The sequence below is a fragment of the Natator depressus genome, chromosome 6, assembly GCF_965152275.1.
Source record: "Natator depressus isolate rNatDep1 chromosome 6, rNatDep2.hap1, whole genome shotgun sequence".
Classification (NCBI taxonomy): Eukaryota; Metazoa; Chordata; order Testudines; family Cheloniidae; genus Natator; species Natator depressus.
This window is the reverse complement of record NC_134239.1, coordinates 72444681-72463056: the sequence shown is the minus strand read 5'-3', so window position 1 is coordinate 72463056 and position 18376 is coordinate 72444681. Positions and strand designations below refer to the sequence as shown.

Below are 18376 nucleotides of genomic sequence, written 5' to 3'. Positions count from 1 at the left end.
GTCATTGTGGGACTCATCATTTCAGATGACTGGGGTTGGGACCTATACATCCATGGTACATGGCACACAAATTCTGGTGCCATAGGCTTGAAGGTATAAAGAAATAGCTTTAATCTGGAAACGCTTCCCCAGATCTGGATGTCTGACTGTAAGGAGGAAAGGGTATGAAGGCTGGTGCTCAATTTGTTAATTTACAGAAATTTCTTTAGCGCCTGCTGGTAATTTACAACATGAACTATCTCACCCTCAGTTATGTGTTTCTTTTTTAACCATATCTCTGCTCCTTTCCACACTGTTATATTCTTGTGACTTTAGTGCTGGTGAAAGGTGCTGCATTGTCAATGTTGGGAAGTGACCTCCCCTATTTATCCACAGGACAGGAACAGTTCAGCATAAGCAATGGCAATGTAAACTTCATCCATACTGCTGCACCTATTATGTCCCAACTCTGACCTGGAGCAACCACCTCTAGGGGTAAGAAGATAGTTCTGTTTCCATGCTCATTGAACCTTTGGTTTATCTATTGAGATTATCAACTGTGCTAATTGTGATGGTGATTTTTATAATGTTGTACACTTGGAAATGGAGTGAAATCACCCACTCATTTCACACACACACCTAAAGAGTGACTGGATGGTAACAACTTTTGTTCAGTATTGAACGACGCCAGAATTTAAGCAAGTGACCTAGAGGTGAAAGGCTCCTGTCCCATTACCAATCTCTAGGGCTATCCAACACCCCCTTCTTTCAATGTTTGAGCAATGTACATCTTCCTCCTCATTCTTTTAGTCCCACTCACATCTACAGCTTTACCTGCAGGTCCATTTGAAGAATGGAAACTAAAGGTCCTGGTGGAATTTGGTATCCCGTTGGTTTGAGCTGCTGTAAGCTTCTTCTGCATGTCAGGCTTCTAAAACAAAGATCAGACGTGAATCAACGCTATAGCAAAACAGACCCAGGAAATAGATGTGGCGACTGATAGACCAATCAATATAAGCATAAATCCTAGCAAAGCCAGTGAGGGAAACAGTACAATGCTTTCCCATTTGAGACAATGGAGTCTCCCAAGAGCTTAACACCATTGTCTGCTTAATTTTGCAATCTGTGGGCATGACTTTCCTGACACCAGGCAGGCTCCCCTTTGGTGGTTTTTGTTATCTATACAGTCACTGAACCAGGAGCTATCCACAGCCTCAAGGAATTAGACAAGGCTTTCTGAAATAGACACTGAATCCCCACTTACCCTTCAAAGACTGAACTACTGCTACACTGTCCTTGCTCCTGGCAGGGTGAGGAAGCATCAGGACAAGCACCCTGCATAATTTCAGACTGAACCCACAAAGCATGTTACAGAATGTGTAGAAACACTCACCTCTGCAGAGCCTTGTTTCAGCTTCACTGATCTCTTGTCCTGATTATTAAAGAACTTAATGGGGTTGGAGAGAGCAACAGTCAGATCTGGAAACAAAGAGCAGATCCAGATTATCAGTGGACTCATCAGATTTCCCCTTTCCCTGCCACTCAGATTTTATTTCTGGGAATAGCCATTCTTCACACTAACTGCCTGAGGGATGTACTGCAGCCTGAATAAATCCCTTGCTCCCTTTCCTAGTACTAGAATGCATTTCCATTCTCCCTGCCATCAGCCTTTTCTCGGATGGGTCCTCTCCCACCCCACTGTCTTTTCATCTCAACCTCATCTTGGTGAGAGCACACCCGACAAGTTACAGGGAGACACTGCCATTCTGCCTACTCTGTTCCTGGGAATGCTGTTTTCCCACTTGTCTCTCACTGCATCTCAGCCCTAACTAGAGCTGTGCAAAATGTTGGCAATGAGGTGAAAAACCATGTGACGTTCCCAAATATGATGCTCAGACTAAGGCTGGTAAAAGGACCAATAAAAGCACCCTGACTGGGGTGGGTGGTATTTTGAATTGAAACAACTGCTTAAGTAGTGACTGGTGGGATCTGTAGGCTGTGGCGGAACCAGAACGGCAGACAAATAGAAGGTGTGCTTGGAGAGACTGCCAGTCACACTCCTCTTCTGTGCTCTGTGTGCAATTCACCTCTAAACTGAGGAGAGCCCCACCATCACCTCACTGGGTGAGATTTCCAGCCTCACACACTAGGGTAATTTTCTCCTTGGTAAATAAAACCATCCCAACCCACAGACAGAGAGAGTAGCTCATCTTTTCTGGCCATTTCAGTATACCAGCAGTTTAGAGTCAGGGAAGGACATTCCATGTCAGGCACTCCAAGTACATTACCTGCCCAAGTGTCAGGGACATAGTCCTTCATCTCCAGGTACACAAAGAGGGAGGGCATAGTGAGTGGCATATTACTCTCACTGCGAAGGCAAACGTGGTGATAGCCTGATGACAGAAAACAGGAGAGAATGAGTAAGGGCATCCCCCCCCCCCACTCCCAATGTCCCAACAGGAAACACAGCAGTCTGTGAGTGACATGGAGGAGAAAGGGAAGGCACTCATATTCGGGCATTATGGGTTACACAAAGGTTCCATTGCAATGAGTTTGGAGGGTCTCTGCTGCTTGAATCCCTCAAACATAACACAAAGGAATGCAACAATGACTGATCTCCTGTGCTCAAGAGAGGACAACACGACATCTCCCCTCATCCCCAGAGAGAGCACCACTGCACTTTGGACCACAGTTTCTAGCACTACTACTCGCATCAGCACATGGGGTCACCTCTTTAACACCAACCCCTAGCATAGCTCAGGTTAATATTGTACTGCACAGCAAACTGATCACAGGACAGCAAAGGACAGCAATGAAGGACACAGACGGAGCTTCCACAGAAAGGCCTGACTTTACCTGAATGCACAGCAATAATGGGAATGATGCGTTGACCAATGAACTTTCCTCCTTCCTCCAAAGCCACAATTCTGAGAGAAGCCAACTCTGGCATCATAATCTGGAGAGAAAAACGTAAGAGCTCAAGCCCCAGGTGCCTTACTATGACTCCTAACAGGGTATTGGTGTCACTAATTAAAAATGTAAACCCAAGAAGAAAATCTTCCCCCCCCCGCACGCTGCCCAATAAGAGCTGCTTTGTGACCCCATAGTTTACAAGAATGAGCTCCAGGTTGGGAATCAGGCATTTCTGAGGTTTAACCCTGGCTTTGGGCTAGTCACTACACATGTCTGTGTCTCAGAACCATCATCTAAAATGGAGATAATACCCACCTCACCTCATGAGCTGGTGAAAGCTTCCCCTGCTTTCCCAAGAGTGTTGTGAAGGTGAACATGTAAAGCAGTATATAAGTGCTAAGCATTATTATTATGTTGTTGTTACGTCCCCTAGCCCCACACCTGGAATAGTAGCAACAAGCAAATCAGTTCTTCGATCCTATGATCTGACTCACATGAGACTTGCTCACTATTCTACCATTTCTCCCTAAAACAGTGCCTCTCATTCTGTAATGCAACCTGTGACGAAGCGGGACTGTTCTTAATGTTTCCTCTGAATATTGTGGGGGTGCCTCAGTTTCCCCTATGCAGTTCTTAAGTATCTAGGTGGTGGGATAAGCGTGTATGATCGTTGCAGAGCCCTAGAGGGCAGGTGTGTGCAGGGGTCTGGACACAGAGAATGGCCAACACCCTGTTTCCTGGCAGCTGATGGCCTGGCCCTTCCCCCCTGCAAGGTGAGAGCTAAAGGGTTGGAGAATAAAGGAATCAGGTGACCTCCTGGCCCTGGAAAGGAACAAAGCCCAGAGGAGGAGGGGCTGGAGAGAGTTTCAGTTTGGGGCTGGCTGGGGACGAGGAGTGAAGTGCAGACATGGTTGTCTGGCTCACTGCCCCCCAAAATGGACCCAGCTGAGGGGTCCTGTTCTCTGCACCTACAAGCTCTGTGTTAGACCATGTTCCTGTCGTCTAATAAACCTCTGTTTTACTGGCTGGCTGAGAGTCACGTCTGACTGCGGAGTTGGGGTGCAGGACCTTCTGGCTTCCCCAAGACCCCTCCTGGGCGGACTTGCTGGGGGAAGCGCACGGAGGGGCAGAGGATGCTGAATGCTCCGAGGTCAGACCCAGGAAGGTGGAAGCTGTGTGAGCTGTGTGTCCTGAAGACAGGCTGCTCACAGAAAGGAGACTTCCCCAGAGTCCTGACTAGCTTCATGGGGAGCAGTTCCAGAGCATTGCCCGGGGACTCCGTGACACAACCACATGGGTCTATTTACTCTCATCTTTTCTGCTTCCTCATGGCTGGAGCTTCCCAAGGCTCATTTGATTAGCACATTCAGTTTGAAATGCTCAGAGAGGAGTGTTTTGGTCTCTGGGATGTCCAGAAAGGGTCCCCAACGATTCTTCACCAATAGAGGAACTTGTGGTTGTTCGACTCTCTGGCCCTTGGAATCCCCACAAAAGATCTTTATGGGTCTAAGAAGGAGTCTTTCTTGAGGCCCTGGAATCCCCAAGGAAAATGCCCATGGGCACTGAGCTCTTCAGGGGCCCTTTATCTGAGTTACCGTGAAGTGTTGTTACCTTTTCAAAAACAAAAGCCTCCTCCTTCCATACAGGGTTGAGGGAATTGGCACTTGATGTCAGCTTGGTTCTGTATTTACGTTTTGGGTCCCCTGGCAAACCAAACAGTTCCACTTCTACATACGACTTCACGCTGCGCTCCGAGAGGAACTGGCCAGAAAGGATCTAAGAACAAATAGAAACAAAACTAGCAATAGCTAGTAAAGCCCTCTCTTGCCCCCGTGTTGGATCATATTAAAGAAGTTCTGTATTAAAATTACAAATGAGTTTGATTCCCCATAGTTTAAATTCCAGGGTATTACTAATTAAGAGGTCTCTTGATTTTTGGTACTGTTTCTCTCCCTCTATGTGTGAAACTTGCAAGCTGCTAATTGCATTAGTACATTCTAAGACAGAGTCTGTTCTCAAAGCAATTCACACAGAGAGAGACTCAAAGCAATACTCTGTAACAACAGAAACAGCATCCAGAGACTCCCTGCCCTTTTGATGTATTAACAATTGTGATTAAAATAGAGATAGAGGATGTATGTGGATGGATGCTTGGTGTGGATAATAACTGAATGATCAGGGAGGTGCCAGCCTAAGAATCCAGTGTCCATCGGCTGAAGAAGGTGTCAAGTGGAAACAACCAGAGGACCCCCGGAGGGCAGACTGGAATCCACCCAACAGCCTCAAGAATGGGAGAACCAAAGAACAAGATAACATCTGGCAGCACGGAGCCATCAGGAATGTGCCACCTGCTGATTGATTCAGCAACAGCATGATGAAGCAATTCCCATAGACTGGCATAGGAAGAAATTCCTATAAAAATAGACTCTAGAAAGTGAGAACTTTGGGGTCTGATTCTGCAAACCAACTTCCAGGAGCATCAGATGAGCATCTGACAAGGCCATGCTCCCTCCTCATGTCCAGGCCACCTGGCCAGTGGCTTGGCATGAGCAACTCTAAGGCTGGTAACTATGATAACAACCTTGCAGAACCTGTGTGTGTGTGTGTATGAATAAATGTGTGAATAAATATGAGATTGAATGGAATGTTATAACTATAACTAACTGCTTACTATGATTCTTTCTATATTCACAATAAATGTGGTATTTTGCCTTTTCCCCTTTACTAAGATCCTGCTGGTTTTTATTTTATTGGTATAACATCCGAGCCACTTCTTCTGTTGCCCATCTCCTCTCTTGACTTGGTCACTGCTGTCATCCAGCCCATTCATTCCCTATAACATGCCTGTCTCATTCCTCTTTCCCTTCCCCTGTGCTCCTTGCTTTAGTGTTTCCCCCGTCATCTTCCCTCCCCCTCACCAGAGCCAGGGATTATTCCATGTGGCAGATGCTAATTTTCTATTTTCATATGAATATGATTAATTTTAAACACTGAAAGGCCTGGGAGTTGCCATAGTAACACCCTCCGGCAGGAAGTTACGGGTTCATTTGCTATTCAGAGCCCTCCTGGGTGGTAAATAGAGGCGCTGTAGGTGCCAGTTATCTCCCTGCTGCGAGTGTGCAGCTCTGTCAGGAGAGAAACAGCACAGGGGCTTGTACTTACCGTTATTGAGAGGGTGCTTGCTACCACCACATCAATGCAGTCCACAGAGAAAGGGTCGAACTGCTTGTCTGGACGCCGCATGAATTCGTGTTTCAGAAGGTAGCCGCTCTGGCCGTTGAACTCAAAGAGGGCCATATTCTGTTGCATGGGGACATCTGCGGGAGAGAGACAGCGGGACAGAGAGACAGGAATTTTTGCGAGAGTGCAGCAGCAAGGTCTGTACGTATCAAGGAGCTGTAGTGACTGAAATTCTGTAGCCTGCACCCCTGCCCAGCCCGGAGCCCCCTCCTGCACCCAAACTCCCTCCCAGACCCCTCATCCCCTCCTGCACCCCAACCCCTTGCCCCAGCCCGGAGCCCCTCCTGCACCCAAACTCCCTCCCAGACCCCTCACACCCCTCCTGCACCCCAACCCCTTGCCCCAGCCTGGAGCCCCTCCTGCACCCAAACTCCCTCCCAGACCCCTCACCCCCTCCTGCACCCCTGCCCCAGCCCGGAGCCCCCTCCTGCACCCAAACTCCCTCCCAGACCCCTCACCCCCTCCTGCACCCCAACCTCCTGCCCCAGCCTGGAGCCCCCTCCTGCACCCAAACTCCCTCCCAGACCCCTCACCCCCTCCTGCACCCCAACCCCTTGCCCCAGCCCGGAGCCCCCTCCTGCACCCAAACTCCCTCCCAGACCCCTCACCCCCTCCTGCACCCCTGCCCCAGCCTGGAGCCCCCTCCTGCACCGAAACTCAACTCCAGAGCTTGCAGCCCGCACTCCTGCACCCCAACCTCCTGCCCCAGGTTCAGCCAATGCACACCCCGCAGTTGAGAATGTTACACTGATTTGTGACAATCCCTAAAGGGTTTTGGATCTATAAACCACAAACGACACTAATAAAAAGTAAAATTCATGAAATGTCCAGTGGATTCTATGAGATTAGGTGCAGTGTGACCATATGATCCCTGCACCCAAACTCCCTCCCAAAGCTTGCACCCCCTCACTCCTGCACCCCAACACCCTGCCCCAGGCTCAGCCCAGAGCCCCCTCCCACATTCCGAACCCCTCGTCCCCAGCCCAGAGACTGCACACCCTCCTGCACTCCAACCCCCTGCGCCAGCCTGGTCAAAGTGAGTGAGAATTGTGGAGAGCGAGCGACGGAGGGAGGGGGGAATGGAGTGAGTGGGGTCTTGGGGAAGGGGCGGGGTAAATCCTGGGTTGATCTTAAATTCAAAAAGTGATCTTGTGCGTAAAAAGGTTGGAGACCACTGCTCTAGCCCTTCTCAATTTGTCTGCTCCGCTATTAATGTTTGCCCTCTCCTCCTTCCTTCGCCATTCACTCACTTTGCTCCTTATTCTTTCTATGCCCCATATACAATACAATCCCCTCTCCATCAGTCTCTCCAATTTTCACTTTTCCTTCCCCTCTCTCCCACTTTCCTTCTCCCCAGCCCACCTATCGATTCCAAGGCCAGAAGGGACCATTGTGATCATCTAGTCCGACCTCCTGTACAACACAGGCCAGAGACCTTCTCCCAAATAATTTGTTTCAACCACAGCGCATCTTTTAGAAAAACACCTAATCATGAAAATTTGCCAGTGATGGAGAATCCACCTGAACCCTTGGTAAACCATTCCAAGGGTTAATTATCCTCACTGTTCTAAATCTGCACTTTATTTCCGGTCTGAATTTGTCTAGCTTCAACTTCCAGCCTCTATCTCTTCTACACTCACACGCACGTGTGTGTGAGAGAGACAAGGCCTTTCCTCCCCGCCTTCTCACTCTGGGCATGCAGTACCTGAAGTGGACATGGGAAGGGGGAGCCCTGGAGCCCCTTCCTGCCCACCCCAGATCAGCAATACTGGAAACAATAGTGGGGAGGGAAAGTGCTGGAGTGCGGTGGAGAGAAGCTCCTCTGCATGGCAGGTGCCTCATTGTGCATGCTGCCTACAACAGCATGTGTGGCTTAGGTGTAGCCATGCTTCTCAACAGCCTGTGTTAACCACTACACTCTCCACACCATCTGAAGAATGAAATTAGGCTGGCCTATGATGATTTCTGTGGATGCTGGACTGTCGAGATAGTATGTGGTAGGATGGAGTTCAAAGGTATAGTCATGCAGGGCTAACCCTGTCCGTGCTGCTGAGAAAGGCTCGGTCTGCGAGAGAGAGAGGCTCAGTAGGAGATCGAGAGATATCCATGGGTAGGTAAACTCTGACAAGACAAGGGCAAAGCAAACAGCACACATGTTCAGCGGCACCTGGTAATACCAGAAAACCCCAGTGAGGGAAAGAGGGGAAATAAGCGCGGGTGTGAACACAACCCCACCCATTGAGAAGCATGGGACAGCTTGCAACTCACCCATTGTCTGGAAGTTTAAGGCCACCATTTGACAGCCGACGTTCCAGAACATCTGAGGCAAGTAGTTGGATGAGTCCATCCGGGTGCCCTTGGGGTAAATCCGGCTCATCTGTCGCTTGTTATATCTGCAGATACTCCATAGGAAACAGGTCTGGAGTGGCCTATTGCTGCACATGTGCCCTGGGACTAGCTCCAGTTCCAGATTATATGAGCTTCTTTAGGTCTGAAATGGCTCCTGGATGCTTGGTAGCATCCCATGTTATAAACACCAGAGGTTGTAAGATACGGTATCAAAGCGAGACCCATTTCCTGCATCCCTATATAACATGATGTGCTCCATGCTTAGCAACAAGCATTTGGTAGTCCTGACTGCACCTGCTAGCGGGCAACAGGCATCCTATCAGGAAGCCCTGTGACCAGTATGACCTACATGTTCCCCAGATAATAGTACCTTGTCTGAGTTCTCTGTGTACTTGGTACTTTTCATGGATTGTGAGTAGGAGCTAATAAGGTTCTGACCACCCGAAGCAAGTTGTGCTGTCTTTACCTTATCCCAGGAGCCATGCAAGTACTCATGGGACTGTGCATGTTGTACAGTTTCCCAGAATGATACTATATGACAGGGAGTAATGCTTTCATATTCCACTTAAAATCCATCACCCAGGTACACAGGACAATGCTGCGTAAGAGTTCATCTAGCAAAAAGGATACTCTACAAACTGCACAGGGGATTTGGTCAGTAGATCATAAGCCTTCATTTCAGTGAAGGAGGAGATGACATAACTTCGGTTCTGCTCTGGGAATATGGAAGAGGGAAATGTTTAAAAGACAGGCATGCCCAGCACCTCATCTCATACTCTGCCAAGTGCTATGATCAAAGCATGACACATTCATGCTGGGCCGCAGACCAACACCCAGCCTGTCTCTTTCCCCATGGACCCCATGATCAGATCAAGACACCTCCATCCTTGCTTGGCCCTCTGAAATGGGATTGGAGGAGGACTCATAAAGGTTTATTTGAGCTGTTGGGATTTGCGTTGGGTTTACCTGGGACAGGCAAATGAATACATCCAGAGGATCAGCTTGCAGAGAGAGAGAGAGAGAGAGAGAGAGAGAGAGAGAGAGAGAGAGAGAGTGTGTGTGTGTAAGAAGTTCACCTTTTCTTTTATAGAAAACATATAGCAACAGTTACAGCCCTTCAGTTTGTTCCAAACCATACATTATAATCTCACAGACAGAGAAGGGCTCACATGGCAGGGATGTGTGCAACATAAATTGTTTCTTTGGTGTCAGTGCAGGAGTTGTCTTGTTTCCCCGTAGTTTGAGTTGTAGGTTCAAGTGAACCCAAACACTGACAGCAAAGCTCAATGAAAAACTCTGCATTTTACCAGGTTTTTCACTGACACCACGCATCAACCCAGTTCACTCAAAATTGGCCCCAGGTTTGAGAATCTGATGAACTTGGTGTGTTTGATGAAAGCAGGTGCATTTCACATGGTTACAGGTGTACAGCTTTCTCCATCACCCAGCAGGGGGAATCCCTACTGAAGAGAAAGACCAGTCAGGCTGGGCTAAATTCTGCTCTCATTTACACCAGTGTAAGACCAGAATAACTCCATGGATTGCAGTGGTGGTGTTGCTGATTTTCACTAGTGTAAATGATGGCAGAATTTGACCCATTGACTACAAAGAGGGATATCCATGTTTGCTATTGTAAGAGAGACAAGGAGGGTAAAAGAAGATGGCATGGGGCAAGAGAGTATCTGCAAATACAGCTGCCGTCAAAATAGCTGGAGAGTGTCAATACGTGCAAGTTCATGCCAGCTGTTTCAATGAAAACATTTAGAATAGTGAAAAGACAAGAATCCTTCTTACCTGTTGAGATATCAAAGGAGTCAAATTTGATGGGCTGGATGTAATTAACCAGGCTGGACATTTCCTCGTAAGCTGTCACTTCCAAGCCAGCAGTGCCCTAAGCAAAACAAGACTGGACAGATGAAGAGACACCTCCCAGAAAAACAACACACTCACAGTTGGGTCTCTAAGGCTACACTAGATCTGGAAGCAAGCGTCCCAGTCCGGGTCTAGACTTGTGCTAGCAGGGCTCACAAAAGTACGCTAAGAATAGCTGTGTAGATGTTGCTTTGAGGTTGCGGCTTGGGGTAGAGCTTGGGCTCTCAAGCCTGGGGGGGGACAGAGGAGAGGGGGCTTTAGATTAAATAGAACGATGGGACCCCACAACAAGCTGTGATAGGATCACTGTCCAGAAGAAGCAAATGGGCCAAGAGAGGAAAGGGCAGCGGCATTACCTCATCTGACTGCATCTTTTTAATCTGTTCTTCATCCAAGTTTCCAGATTCCTCCTCCTCTTCCTCTGGGTCCTCTTCGGTCACTTCACCTGCCCAGACTAAGCATACACAGTGTGCACCAGCAGCACATTTAGACAGGACAGCATGAAGGATTGCCGACATGTCCTCTAATGCTGCCTCCACTAGCAAGGGAAACATGCCACTTATCTGAATTGAAATCCCTCCCAGTGTAAACGTGGGAACACGAAAGGGGTACGATATTGCTCTAATGGCTGCATCCAAATATGGAGAGGCACCGCTCTGGGCTGGTGCACTCAAGTAATTCAGTTCTTCCTCTTGCCAGTTTCCTTAGCCCCAAATACAGTAACAGGCTCTAAGTTCGCTGTATCCCCAAAGCCTCCAGCCTCCCTTCATAGGCTTCTCCCATGAGGAGTGGGCTGTAGGCCCACTTCCCCCACCAAGGGTCATACCTAATGGGACAAATCTGGGAGTGGATTTACTTTAGATCCTGATTCCTCGCTATTTTACAGAGGAGCTGTTCCTGCATTCTCATAGCGCTCTGTGCGCCTTCTGTGACAGGAGCATAGAGACTCCATAAGAAAATAAGAACGGCCATACTGGGTCAGACCAAACGTCCATCAAGCCCCATATCCTGTCCTCTGACAGTGGCCATTGGCAGGTGTCCCAAAGGCAATGAACAGACAGGTTATCATCAACCGATCCATGCCCTGTCACCCAGTCCCAGCTTCTGGCAAACAGAGGCTAGGGACACCATTCCTGCCCATCCTGGCTAATAGCCATTGATGGCCATATCTTCCAGGAATCTATCTAGCTCCCTTTTGAAGCTTGTTATAGTATTGGCCTTTACAACACCCTATGGCAAGGAGTTCCAGAGGTTGACAGTGCATTGCGTGAAAAAATACTTTCTTGTGTTTGTTTTAAACCTGCTACCTATTAACTTCATTTGGTGGCCCCTTGTTCTTGTATTATGAGAAGGAGTAAATAACACTTCCTTATTTACTTTCTGTACCACTCATGATTTTATAGACCTCTATCATATCCCCCCTTAGTCGCCTCTTTTCCAAGATGAAAAGTCCCAGTCTTATTAATCTCTCCTCATACGGAAGCCGTTTTATACCCCTAATCATTTTTGTTGCCCTTTTCTGAACCTTTTCCAATTCCAATATATCTTTTTTGAGATGGGGCGACCACATCTGCACGCAGTATTCAAGGTGTGGGCATACCATGGATTTATATAGAGGCAATATGATATTTTCTGTCTTATTATCTCTCCCTTTCTTGATGATTCCCAACATTCTGTACGCTTTTTTGACCACCACTGCACATTGAGTGGATGATTTCAGAGAACTATCCACAGTGACTCCAAGATCTCTTTCTTGAATGGTAACAGAGCTAATTTAGACCCCATCATTGTATATGTATAGTTAGGATTATGTTTTCCAATGTGCATTACTTTGCATTTACCAGCATTAAATTTCATCTGCCATTCTGTTGCCCAATCATACAGTTTTGTGAGATCCTTTTCTGGCTCTTCGCAGTCTGCCTGGGACTTAACTATCTTGAGTAGTTTTGTATCATCTGTAAATTTTACCACCTCACTGTTTACCCCTTTTTCCAGATCGTTTATGAATATGTTAAATGGGACTGGGCCCAGAACAGATCCCTGGGGGACACCACTATTTACCTCTCTCCATTCTGAAAACTTACCATTTATTCCTACCCTTTGTTTCCTATCTTTTAACCAATTACCAATCCATGAGAGAACCTTCCCTCTTATCCCATGACTGCTTATTTTGCTTAAGAGCCTTTGGTGAGTGACCTTGTCAAAGGCTTTCTGAAATCTAAATACACTGGATCGCCTTTGTCCACATACTTGTTGACCCTCTCAAAGAATTCTAGTAGATTGGTGAGGCATGATTTCCCTTTACAAAAACCATGTTGACTCTTTCCCAACAAATTATGTTCATCTATGTGTCTGACAATTTTGTTCTTTACCATAGTTTCAACCAGTTCCCCTGGTACTGAAGTCAGGCTTACTGGCCTGTAACTGCTGGGATCACCCCTGGAGCCCTCTTTAAAAATTGGCGTCACATTAGCTATCCTCCAATCGTTTGGTACAGAAGCTGAATTAAACGATAAGTTACAGACTAGAATTAGTAGTTCTGCAATTTCACATTTGAGTTCCTTCAGAACTCTTGGGTGAATACCATCTGGTCCTGGTGACTTATTACTGTTTAGTTTATCAACTTGTTCCAAAACCTCCTCTAATGACACCTCAATCAGGGACAGTTTCTCATATTTGTCATCTAAAAAGAATTGCTCAGGTGTGGGAATCTCCCTCACATCCTCAGCTGTGAAGACCAATGCAAAGAATTCATTTAGCTTCTCCACTATGGCCTTATCGTCTTTGAGTGCTCCTTTAGCATCTCGATAGTCCAGTGGCCCCACTGGTTGTTTAGCAGGCTTCTTGCTTCCGACGTACTTACACATTTTTTTTGCTATTACTTTTTGAGTCTTTGTCTAGCTGTTCTTCAAATTCTTTTTTGGCCTTCCTAATTATATTTTTACACTTCATTTGCCAAAGTTTATGCTCTTTTCTATTTTCCTCATTAGGATTTATCTTCCACTTTTTAAAGGATGCCTTTTTGCCTCTTACTGCTTCTTTTACTTTGTTGTTTAACCACGGTGGCTCTTTTTTGGTTCTCTATGTTTTTTAAGTTGGGGTATACATTTAAGTTGAGCCTCTATTATGGTGTCTTTAAAAAGTTTCCGCGCAGCTTGCAGGGATTTTACTTTTGGTCCTGTACCTTTTAATTTCTGTTTCACTAACCTCCTCATTTTTGTGTAGTTCCCCTTTCTGAAATTAAATGCTACAGTGTTGGACTGCTGTGGAGTTTTCCTCATCACAGGGATGTTAAATTTAATTATATTATGGTCACTATTACCAAGCGGTCCAGCTATATTCACCTCTTGGACCTGATCCTGTGCTCCACTTAGGACTAAATCAAGAATTGCCTCTCCTCTTGTGGGTTCCAGGACTAGCTGCTCCAAGAAGCAGTCATTTAAGGTGTCAAGAAACTTTATCTCAGCATCCCTTCCTGAGGTGATATGTACCCAGTCAATATGGGGGTAGTTGAAATCCCCCATTATTGTTATTGAGTTTTTTATTTTCATAACATCTCTAATCTTCCTGACCATTTCAAAGTCACTAACACCATCCCGGTCAGGTGGTCTGTAATATAGCCTTACTGCTATATTCTTATTTTTCAAGCATGGAATTACTATCCAAAGAGATTCTATAGTACAATTTTAGTTCATTTAAGATTTTTACTTCATTTGATTCTATGCTTTCTTTCATATATAGTGCCACTCCCCCACCAGCACGACCTGTTCTGTCCTTCCGATATATTTTGTACCCTGGTATTACTGTGTCCCATTGATTATCGTCATTCCACTAGGTTTCTGTGATGTGTATTATATCAATATCCTCATTTAATACTAGGCACTCTAGTTCACCGATCTTATTATTTAGACTTCTAGCATTGGTATATAAGCATTTTAAAAACTTGTCATTTTTTGGCTGTCCCCTATTGCATGACATAATTGAATGGGACTTTTTTTTCAACATAATTGACTGTTTCTCATCAGATCCTCCCTGTATTTTATCATTTTCCATCCTTTCCTCCTTATTAGGACATAGGGCTGAAATCTCACTTGTTCTGTCTTGGGGTCCATGGGCTGAAATCTCACTTGTTCTGTCTTGGGGTCTCCAAATGTCAGATGCAAAAGAGATGAAAGATCTGGGGGAGCTGCAGGTTGCACAGGCCTTCAAAACGTTTATGGTTAGGAAATATGTCATGATGTATTTGTTGGATGCCATGGAGCTACTCAGTGACAGTGCAGGACAGGAATCAAGGGCAATATAGCCTATCCATGCACACATCAGATCAACAGCCAGTATATGCAGCAGTGCATCTCACGAGAAGCAGAATGGCTGGCAGATAACCAGGCAATGTATTGGGAACATGATCTTTTAAGACTCTGGTATCACTATTACTGCTATAAAGTGTCTGAAAACAATTCTATTCTGAAAAGCTGATCCCCCTCATCCTCCACTCTGAAGTGCCTGAACTTATGTATATTAGGTCTTAAATAACACCAGGCCAGTTTGGACTTTCTCCAAAGGGCCAGGCCACCCCATCTGAGTGGAATGAGTCCCCTCCCCCACTCCGTATTGTACCAGTATCAATACCATCCACAGTGAAAGGCTGGTCAGTAGCTTCATTACTCTCTTTCTTCAGGGAGTCCTGCCTCTCTTCAGATGCAGATTGTTTCTTTTTGTTCTTAATCAGGATTTTCCCTAAGAGATCCTGAGGGCTTGGCAAGGGAACACCCGGCTTCAGCTGCAACAGAGAAAAGTCCTTATTGAATTTCCCCTACAAAGAGACAGAGCTCATACACTCAGCTGTCCATCTATATCTGTGAACATCTCCATCCACATGTCTGCCTTCACACTGCGCCATCTGCATCCTTCAACATCTCCATCCACCCGTCTGTACCTGTAACCACCTGTCTGCTTACAGTGCCATCCACATCCTGTATCCTGGCCATCTGGCTGCCAATTTTACATTGGCATCCTACACTATTTTTATACTTTTCTCTATCTACAGCCCACACTTTTTCCACCTTTGTGCCTGCTTGTGCCATGCTGTGTTTCCAGCCACACATCTGCCTACATCCAGCACCGTTCAAAGGACCACCCAAATATCCTTCTGTATCCATCCAACTAACATATGGTTTTCAGGTGCTCTATCTTGTCTGCCTACCATGATTCTTCCCAAGAGGCACTGCATGCATGTGTGTTTCTATTGCTGTAAAAAGAAAAGGAGGACTTGTGGCACCTTAGAGACTAACCAATTTATTAGAGCATAAGCTGTCGTGAGCTACAGCTCACTTCATCGGATGGATACAGTGGAAAATATAGTGGGGAAATTTTATATACACAGAGAACATGAAACCCCCGCTCTCCTGCTGGTAATAGCTCACCTTTCCTAATCACTCTTGTTACAGTCTGTATGGTAACACCCATTGTTTCATGATCTCTCTGTATATAAAATTTCCCCACTATATTTTCCACTGTATCCATCCGATGAAGTGAGCTGTAGCTCACGAAAGCTTATGCGCTAATAAATTTGTTAGTCTCTAAGGTGCCACAAGTACTCCTTTTCTTTTTACGGATACAGACTAACACGGCTGCTACTCTGAAACCTGTCTATTGCTGTAAACCTTGTCCACCCTCCAACACCCCACATGCCATCCTTTATTGTTCCTTGCTGTACTGTGGACTGTAAGCAATTTGGCAGATGGATGTTGTCTTTTTATTTTTCTGCAAAACACCATGTATATCTATGGCACAGCGATAGTAATGTGCATGGGGGTTACACAAAGGTAATATGCATTTGTACATGCAAACTGGGGGGCTACATGTGCAATCACTTATCTGGGCATGCACTCCACTGTTCTGTGCATGCAGCTGCATATGTTACTTATCTGACTATGCCTGTACATATGTATTTCACATGCACAACTCATATGGGGTCTGATTCTAAAGTCGAAGGAGTCACATAGGTGTAACTTAGAGCAGAATCAGGCCTCTAGTTTCAAAAAATCTGGCCCTGAAGTTGAAAAGTTCACCCTTCATTCTCCAGGTTGCTCAGCACCCAGCCCCATTTCCAGCTGTCTGCCCTCACTGCCTCTGTCTCCAGGCTCACTGACTGTAATGCCTTTATAAGCCTCCTCCCACTTGCCACAAAGGACCCCCCAAATTACCACACAGGTGGCAGAACCAGGCAGCACCAAGGAGTGATCCCTGTGTGTATGATGCCCTCTCCCCAATAAAAGTTCTCCCCCATCTTCCACTTACTGGATATTTTTCTAGCGGCTCTGTCAGAAGCGTGTCCCCAAATATGGTCCTGCAGTACTCAGCCATCTTAGCCTGCTGTCTGGGCCTAAAGAATAATGCAATAAAACAAGAGACATGAACCTATGGAGTCTGGAAAAGAGCATAACCAACCCTCCTCCACCATGCACCTTCCCCCAAAACCCGCCCCTGCCACCCCGCCCAAAGAGTTAACCCTAACTTCCCCTCATCCTGATCTCTCACACAGGCTCTCTGAAACCCCTCTCCAGGACTAACAGCATCTGCCCTGCTCTATCACCTCCCCAGCATTAGGCGTTTTGGGGGAGGTTGAATGGGAGTGGCAAGATGGGATTCACTGGTTTAATCATCTCATCTTTCGGCATCAACCACCTCTGATCCCTCCAAGAAAAACTTCTAACACTGCAACTCCAATGCTTCACCTTGCTACTCCCAGGCTCAGACACCCAGGAAATCACAACCATGTGTGAGGCAGCTGGAGAGGTTGTGCTTGCTTCTACCTCCCCTCTCAGACAGCAAAAAGTTAATTCTCTCACGTGAGTTCCCCAGATGTGAGCCCACCAGCAACTACTGGATACTCACGAGTCAACATGGTTCTCAAAGGACAGGATAACCGGATAGAGAGAGGTTTTGAAAGCACTTTCTGCAATGGCCTCAATGACATCCTAAACAAGAAGAGACAGACAGACAGAGCATTATTATAGTGTCCTGAGACAGGTAGCCACCCAGCTTTCACATCTCTTGAGTTGATCACTTCCAGCAACTCTTCCAGGCATGACTAAACTTCCTTTTCACACACTCCTCTCGTCTGGTCTCTCAGCATGTGACGTACAACCTGGATTCCCTTCTTTTATACTCAATACTTCACATTCAGAGGTGATGCAGAAGGCATAGGAGGGCCAGTGTACATCTTGTTACATGGGTGTGATTAAAAGTAAATGTATCTAAAGGGAGACTAAATTTGGTGTAAGATTCACTGAGGGGGACAGAAAAAAAGGTGTAAATGATGCCAGATTAAACTCTCTCAACTTACTGCAACACATACTTCCTCTGAATTTGTCCATTTGTCTGTCATTTTACTTGCCTGTAAAATCCTTCTTGATCCTGACTGTCTAAAAGCACAGCAAATGGAAATGCTCAGCAACCAGCAGTAACTAACATTCCAGATGCTGTTGCCATGGAACTGTTCTCAACAATATTGATTTATTTTTTAAAATAATATTTTCCCCAGGCCCCTATTAAACTGCCATGAACTTTTCTCTATTTTCTTTCCCATTGTTGCGAACTGGCAGGTTCCAGGAGCATAGATTTTTTCCTTTGTAATTATCTGCCCCCACTTACTCCTGCTCCATTCATTCAGTGATATCATACAATCCATTGTATACCGCATTATAGTACATGGACTGCAGAGTTCAATCCACTGGGCCAAATTCAGCTCTGGTGTAAGCTTCAGGAAGACAGTGGCATAATGCCAGGGATGAATATGGCCCAATGACTTCAATCTATGCAACCCCTGCCCCGCAACCCCAAAACCCTGATTCAACTAGCGGTTTTTCTCTAAGGAAGGCGGCTCCAGTGCCACTTCAGGGGGCCACTTAAGCGGCATTTCAAAGGCAGCTGCTACAAGTTCAGAGGAGGAGAGGGTGCAAAAGATGCTATTAGACGGACGGGGTTGGAGATGGGGGATCTGTGTATTATATAAACTAAA

General features: G+C 46.2%; 1 protein-coding gene and 1 long non-coding RNA gene across 3 annotated transcripts in view; one reads left to right on the top strand and one right to left on the bottom strand.

The window, feature by feature from the left end:
- Window positions 1-18376, top strand: part of LOC141989271 (uncharacterized) — a 212319-nt gene that overhangs the window by 23355 nt on the left and 170588 nt on the right. Inside the window, exon 2 of the long non-coding RNA XR_012639952.1 lies at window positions 376-474. This is a non-coding gene — a long non-coding RNA (uncharacterized LOC141989271). The remainder of the gene's footprint in view (window positions 1-375; window positions 475-18376) is intronic.
- The window catches only part of PLCB2 (phospholipase C beta 2), a 70973-nt gene that overhangs the window by 13090 nt on the left and 39507 nt on the right, over window positions 1-18376 (bottom strand). For both annotated transcript variants that reach the window (XM_074955715.1, XM_074955716.1), the window contains exons 12-24: window positions 17251-17333; window positions 16654-16738; window positions 14983-15133; window positions 10710-10807; window positions 10276-10372; window positions 9112-9196; window positions 8401-8525; window positions 6055-6209; window positions 4504-4668; window positions 2836-2935; window positions 2268-2372; window positions 1373-1458; window positions 814-910 (exon numbers count right to left, since the gene is read on the bottom strand). In XM_074955715.1, the coding sequence (XP_074811816.1) occupies window positions 814-910; window positions 1373-1458; window positions 2268-2372; window positions 2836-2935; window positions 4504-4668; window positions 6055-6209; window positions 8401-8525; window positions 9112-9196; window positions 10276-10372; window positions 10710-10807; window positions 14983-15133; window positions 16654-16738; window positions 17251-17333 (1432 nt within the window). The remainder of the gene's footprint in view (window positions 1-813; window positions 911-1372; window positions 1459-2267; window positions 2373-2835; window positions 2936-4503; window positions 4669-6054; window positions 6210-8400; window positions 8526-9111; window positions 9197-10275; window positions 10373-10709; window positions 10808-14982; window positions 15134-16653; window positions 16739-17250; window positions 17334-18376) is intronic.